The following is a 7,464-nucleotide window of genomic DNA, read 5'->3' as shown; positions in this document are numbered from 1 at the left end:
CCCTTTACCCAGTAGATATCTTTCAGTTAATTTTTAAAAAAAGAAATAACTGGTATTCTCGGTAACTGAAAGTACTCAAAAGGCCAATACATAATGTATTATTTGGATTATTCAGTCTTCAATAACGGGGTCATAGGTCAGTGTGAAAGAACAGACACCTTGGATATAAAAGTACGCATCGTCTCGCTCTATTAGTATCTATCGGTATCACACATGCAGCAGTACCGGGATAAAGTCAGATATCTTAAAACTATTATCTTGCACTAAGGTTGGTGATGACCAAATGGTGTGTCGGGACCCTGAACTAAGGTCACCTAGTCAAGGTCAAGGTCACCGATAAGAAAAAAAGTTAGAACTATCATTTTGTAATAGAGAAAACGGTAACAACTTGGGAGTTAGAAAGATACACTCGTTACACAACCAACAAACATTTTCATTTTGTGATACCCAAGAAACTGACCGTAAAGGCACATGGACATCTTGTTTATTCAAGTGCGATAAATTCTGTACATACCAATTTGACAATGGATATGAAGTGTAAAATTTGGGTCATTGTGAATGTTGTGTGTCTGGTGAGTACAGTATATGTACATCACAAGGTTCACAGGTTGTATTTGTGGTGATGTAACTATCATGTAAAAGGGTTTTAAAACTATGAAGTGTTCTTGAAAGGTACAAATGGGGGAGAATCATTCAAATGACGAATATCAGTTTCTTTAAAATTCATTAGATAAAAATTTAGACACTTTTGCATATCAACCGCATTGTGGAATGTCTTTTAATTATTTGACATGTCATGCTTCAGTGCTGGCGTCAGGCGATTGATCAGTCTTATATAAAACAATAAAAAGTTCTTTATTAAAACGAAGGATTGAAATCGATGCAATCGTAAGTAAAGTGAATATTACAGTTCATTTTAAAAGATGTTAATTAACATATATATATATATATATATATATATATATATATATATATATAGTGAACAAATCATTTGATGCTGAAAAGTATACAATAAAATTCAGTTAGCAGTGGTTAATAATTCCGAAAAACGTTTTGCACTTGGCCGTTTTAAGACTTGGGAAGCGTACTTTAAATAATTTAAATAGTCAAGCTTGTACATCTACAATTTTCTATGCTCAAAGTTGATAAGCAATATAGGTAAGTTGAATGCATTAGGGGGAAATAATCAATTACTAATTAGTAGTCGATATCCTGCACATGCAATATTCTTTCTGGGCAGCTTTCATGAAAAGTGGATTTTGTCCAAAAAAGTTTGCATGTCCTCTTTCCATCGGCGTAATCGGCTTGTCGGTAGACCCAAGACGTTCTTTCTTTCTTTCTGATATTTAAATTATGAAATGCTTTGGTTTGATGAAGGTCGCAAACAATGCAGAAAAAATGCATATCGCATTAGCGGGTTATGCAAATTTTTTTCTGCAATGATGTCGAGACCTTCATCTACCGCTTAACAAACAAAAGAAAGACATTTTCAGACGGTATATTTTTTTTTATATGAACACTTTCAAGTTCATTAAATATAGATATTTTGACATGCAAGTTATTAAAAAAATGAAAACTGAAAATCACCTGCCCTTGACTGGTTTCCATAATTGGTGCGACAAGGAAAACCTCTAAACGCCTAAAATAAACCATCATGATATGAATGAATATTTATTTCTCTTTATTGAATTGCCAGTTGATTTACAGTGTACATGCATGTCACTGCACATTGCTTATGCACATTTGTTAGTAGTTCAAAATGTAGTTTATATATATACATGTATAACCGGACAGACGGTGCTACAAACCGGATCTAACTTGATTGAAAGAGGAAATGTGTCTTCATAGAAATTGCAAATATTTCAATTGGTTTTGAGCAAATAAATAAATATATGAAAATAGAATAAAAAATAAATAAACGCCACTAAAATGCATGTAAATATAAAACCACTAATATTACTTTCGAAACTTCCTTATTCCGTGAACACCTTGATATTTCGGAGGGGTAACAATTTAATAATTAATGTAATGCAGGACAGACGCCCTGAAATACCCATGTGTGCAATACACACTATTAAGTGTCAAAAAAAAAAGAGAAAAAAAAGAAGAAACTTGAACCCAGTGTACAAAAGTTAGTTCAATTTAAATAATAGTTAACTTAAATGTAAAGTTTTCCTGCAATATTTGCCACCTTCTTATTCCGTTTAACAAAACAAATATTAGGACATTTTGATGATTATAATTTTCTATATATATATATTTTAAAATATAGATACTTTCAAGTACGTAAAATATAGATATTTCGACCAGCGAGTTTTTTTTTAACGTATAATCAGCTGAAAATCACCTCACCTGGAGTTGTTACAGATAATGCTTGTAAACAATTTAATACGAATGACTTCTTTAAGGAGTGTTCCGAAGGGTCTTGGTCAGAGATGTTTTTGTTGTTTTGTTTTTACCGAAGAAACCTGTTACACATTTCCTTGCTTGTAATCCTCATTTAGATTTATTTACTTAAAAGTGCAAAATACAATGTATGAAAATTCCGTCGATCAGTTATGTCGGTGTTAGGCTATTTTAAGCGATTTGTTCTAAAATAGGACGTTTATTTCAGTAACAGGCATTGTTGGGGATCCATGTATACAAAACAAATCTTATCAGTTAATGAATATAATATAAAATGTATACAAAACAAATCTTATCGGTTAATGAATATAATATAAACTGCATGCACCATATAAACGTTTGATAAAGAGATTAACACACACACACACACACACACACACACACACACACACACACACACACACACACACACACACATATATATATATATATATATATATATATATATATATATATATATACACACACACACAAAGCACTAAAATGACCAACGACACGAACAACCAGATTGTCAAATTTTCGGGACGACCCGTCCCTTCTTCAGGACAAACCGAAAAGAATTACATAATGTGGCCAATATCATCAGAGAATAATAACAAAAACTACATATAAATACATCTAGCACTACAACTACACTAATCTACAAACGTATTTACAACGCAGACTACATGTTTTTTGGTTTTTAGGCTTGCCAATCAATGTTAAAAGTGGAGCGATTTAGGACATGCCTTATTCGTCCAAAGAGCTGATCCAAAATGTACGAAGTGATAAAAATAGACTTAATTAATCTCAAGTGGAACGAGATAACCCAATTACGTTGACAAATAGTAAAGCTAACTCGTAACCAGAGAGATTCTATTTTAACTATGCATTAAGAATAAATAATTTATAAAAGATAATAATAAGTAAAAAATATATCAACACACACACACACACACACACACACACAAAAATATAATGATAATAGAATTTTTTTTTAAATAAATAAATAAAAATAAACTATGTAAATGAAGTAAAAAATGAACAAAATTTGAGAGAAAGATAATGTAAATAACAAGTTTGAATAAGTAAACAAAGTGGACCAACTCCAAACAAAAACAAATAAGCAGCCTAGGAAATTGAATCAACATCAGACATTCCCGTACTGATCATGTCTAGGGTAGACGTGCAAAAAAAACATAGAATCACGGAAACTGATAAATGGGTTTTACATGTAAGCAATCGGTTATGAAGTTCAAAGTAATTAAAAGGGATGGGCTGATTGTAAACAGAATTGAAAAGAAAAAAATGTGTTCAAAAATGGTCATAGTACCACTGTTAGGGACATGATCAGACGAGTAGGTCTAGATGAAGCTTAAAATCTAGTAAGGGTTTAGCCCGTATTCATCCTGGTGAAGTCAGTAGGTTTTTATTAATATATATATATATATATATATATATATATATATATATATATATATATAAATATATATATATATAAAAGTACTAAGTTCCAACAACACCCGATACCTAAAAGTGTCGGATCCACAACATGGATACAAGGTCAAATACAATTTTTTTTATACAAAGCACTAAAGTACTTATGTCGTTGGACATTTTAGTGCTTTGTATATATATATATATATATATGATTTGAATCACAAAACTCAGAATATTTCCTGACATTTCCGGTATATATCAATTTCAGACAGAATGATACATCAATTCCCACTCATCTGTCAATGAAGACGGATCATAGTTTAAAATAAGGATGTAATTTATTAAAATCGCGATGTATAGTTTATGTATTGGCACTAACACATACTGCCTACCAACCTTGGCGAAAGGAGCGGTCCGTTTTCTTTTAAATGGAGATTCTTGGAACACTTTTATGCGAAACTGAGTTGACAAAACAGGAAGCGAAAACAAACCTCAATCACAGTGTGAATAAAATACGTTAAACGAAATCATTAAACATATTCAACTCACAACTCTTTTCGTCCTGTAACGTATGCAAGCTACCGCTGTTTAAAACCTCCAGTATCCAATAAAGTTTGAATAGCATTCTTTCATTTCTTTGATATCTGATCTTCAGCCCTGAGCTTCGGTGACATTTGACATGATCCAAAGGAAAAAGATTTACATGAAGCTACTTTTTATCATAAGTAATGGTAAGTGCTGAAATAAGAATTTAAATCTAATTACAGAAAATCAAATCTCAGATATTCTCAGGATTATTGGCGTTAATTTAAATTTCATTTCTTTATTAGCAATATTCATTACCTGCAAATTAAACTTGATTTGTAGCCTTTCCGATTTACACAGCCAGATGCAAAGAACGTTCTTTAGAATGGAACGGCCACTGTTACGTCTTTCATGCGGAAAGGATGACACGTGACACGGCGTCATCAGTCTGTCGGCGACAAGGAGGCTACTTGGCTGTTTTAAATTCCAGACAGGAAGAAAACTTCATAGCCCGGTACCTATTTAGTAAGTTTTTCAATTTACCATGTCTTCAACTTTGGACTCTATGAAACAGATGCAATGTAATTCAGCTTGAGTTATCAGACTTTTGAAATGTGGCTTTGTGCCTTTGGCGCGAACACAACAATGGTTATTAACGTTACGAAACCGTCAATTTTGTGGATCCGGCGATGTCAGTATTGTCGTGTTCATTAATAAGTATATCGTTTCTGCCGAGTTTAGTTCAAAGGAAATCGTTTCATGTGAAGTAGGAACATCTTGAATCATCTTGCACTGATTAGCACGTGGTAAATGGCCATCTTAGAAAACAACATTTATGATTGTTTGTAGAATGATGTTGCCCCGTTTTAAAAAGAATTACCAAAACTTGTCATAGGAACTATTAGGAATTAGTAGCACACAATTATCAAAACTTGTCATAGGAACTACTAGTACACGGTTGAAATTTTTTTATTCGTTCATACATTTCTTGTTGCAGAGAGCAATGCCATGTACTTTTATGAGGCTGACTTTATTCAATATAGACTCCAGGTATGTATTTCATCATACAATAATACTAGTATTTCATCAAAGTACATTGTTTGGCGCGTACAATCAATCGCTAAGTATTGTCGTATCTATATATAGGAGAAGAGTCTCGAGAAAGCGAAGGAAAATCTACAGAAAGAATGTAAGTTCACGACTGTTTAACTTAATCTGTTGTCTGACCACGTTTGTCCTCGAGCTTTCTGCTGGAGAATCAGTTTTGTCTTAATTAATTTGATTATGCATGCATATTTCAGTTTGCAAGCACCATTTGCAGGGCAGCTTGAATAAGAGTTCAATAAATGTGTTAACGAAGAATAAGGTAAAAAAAAAAAAAAGTGTGCATTTTGATTGGTAATAGTGAACAATTTCATCTGAAAGCCATCATTGTAATACACACATCTAGATTCAATGTCATGTGATTAGATATATTCATTCTGTTATGTTATGCATTTGTGAAGATTCCTGTGGGTACTCCGGAAAGGGCAATGCTAACAACTCCCTCCGAGTTTTCCATTCGCCGGTCTCGTATTCCTGGTGCCAATCTGGGGGTGTGGTCTGATAATTTTGTACCCCAAAACACAGTTCTAGCCGAGTATGAAGGGGATATAGAAGAACACACTAAAGATTTCACATACAGCTGGCAAGTAAGAGAATAAAATGTTTCTGAATTCGTGATCTATGATAATCAGTCGAAAAAAGTTAACACCCTTTGAAAATTTAAATTGATCTTCTTTTTAAAGGTGAAATCAGATCAGCATATCCATTACATAAATGGTAAAAATGAAAGTACGAGCAACTGGTTGAGATACGTAAACTGCGCAAGAAATGCATTTGAGGAAAACACAGACACTTTCAATTGTGGATTAAAGAAATTTTATTACACGACTAAAGATGTTTACCCTAACAGCGAATTGTTGGTCTGGTATGGGACTGCATACGGAGAGTGGCTTGGTATTAAGAAAATTAATCCTGGTAAGGGCACCATATGCAATTTTAAAGCTTCATTTTTGAAAGAATCTAAATAAAAATATTACTGTAAATGTCACGTACTAATATCTTAACCATGAGAAGCACAAAAACTGGTTTAATATTTAATCATATGAGAATATTCAGTTAATAATTTTCTTTTTACACAATGAACATTTCAGAAAATGATTATCCAGGCGGATCGTGGAATATACGAATAGGAAGTATATTTCATGTACATGATAAATGGTGGAAAAACAGCGACAACTCGAACGTAACCTACACTAACTGGGCACGTAATACGATATCAAAAACACATGACAGAACTATACACTTAATGCTGACACATAGAAACGGAAAGTGGCAGTGGATACCTGAACGAGACTACTCATATTATCTAAAAGAAAATAATTTGAAGTTCCCTTTCATTTGTGAAACTCCAGGTTGAAGTTTTTGTAGAGAGAAGTTAGAATTGAAAGACATGTAAATAGTTTCTAATATGATATGTTTTTTTTTATTGTATACCTGTATTTATGTTCATTAAAATGATTGCCTGTCTGCGTTAGTTATTTTGATCAGTAGACGTTCAAGAAGTATCGGAAGATACCATATCCTTAGAAAACGGTCCCTGGAAACAGAAATGCATTTATACATGCACCACAGACAACCAGATCAATCGAATACCAGCATATATTAAAGACACAGTCGGGTTGAAATTTAGCTTGGATTATGTAAATTTCACACAGCATATTTACCCACCTCAAGTTTTGGGTAAAAATTCAATTTTGTAAAATCTGACGTTGACTATCAATCAAATAACATTGACCTTTGTGATCACCAAGTCTGTCTTGCATAATTCACCAAAAGGCAAACAGGCCTTATCGGTCACCAGAGTATTAGTTAAAAGTATCACTAGTTCCAAGGGCTATGAAATCTATAAAACATTTCCTAAGCTAAATTCTAATATTCATGATCAGCAACTGTATGAAACAGGATGTGTTCTTAACTTTTAAAAATGCCCCGAAAGTGCCTATACTGATGGAAAAACTTTACACACATGTAATATAATACATGTATATGTAACATTAACACGGTATGACT

At 32.9% G+C, this 7,464-nt stretch overlaps 1 protein-coding gene across 1 annotated transcript; it reads left to right on the top strand.

Moving 5' to 3' along the window:
* Positions 1 to 4,119: 4,119 nt before the first annotated feature.
* On the top strand, positions 4,120 to 6,921 carry LOC125645636 (histone-lysine N-methyltransferase PRDM9-like). Its single transcript, XM_048871273.2, has 8 exons — positions 4,120 to 4,556; positions 4,693 to 4,875; positions 5,348 to 5,400; positions 5,497 to 5,539; positions 5,652 to 5,716; positions 5,856 to 6,041; positions 6,138 to 6,369; positions 6,546 to 6,921. Exons 1-8 carry the CDS (start codon positions 4,505 to 4,507, stop codon positions 6,809 to 6,811), a joined length of 1,080 nt encoding a protein of 359 aa, XP_048727230.1. The 5' UTR covers positions 4,120 to 4,504; the 3' UTR covers positions 6,812 to 6,921.
* Positions 6,922 to 7,464: the final 543 nt, after the last annotated feature.

The sequence above is a fragment of the Ostrea edulis genome, chromosome 6 (genome assembly GCF_947568905.1).
Source record: "Ostrea edulis chromosome 6, xbOstEdul1.1, whole genome shotgun sequence".
NCBI lineage: Eukaryota > Metazoa > Mollusca > Bivalvia > Ostreida > Ostreidae > Ostrea > Ostrea edulis.
Note: the sequence above shows the minus strand (reverse complement) of the source record. Positions and strands in the feature narration are given on the sequence as shown.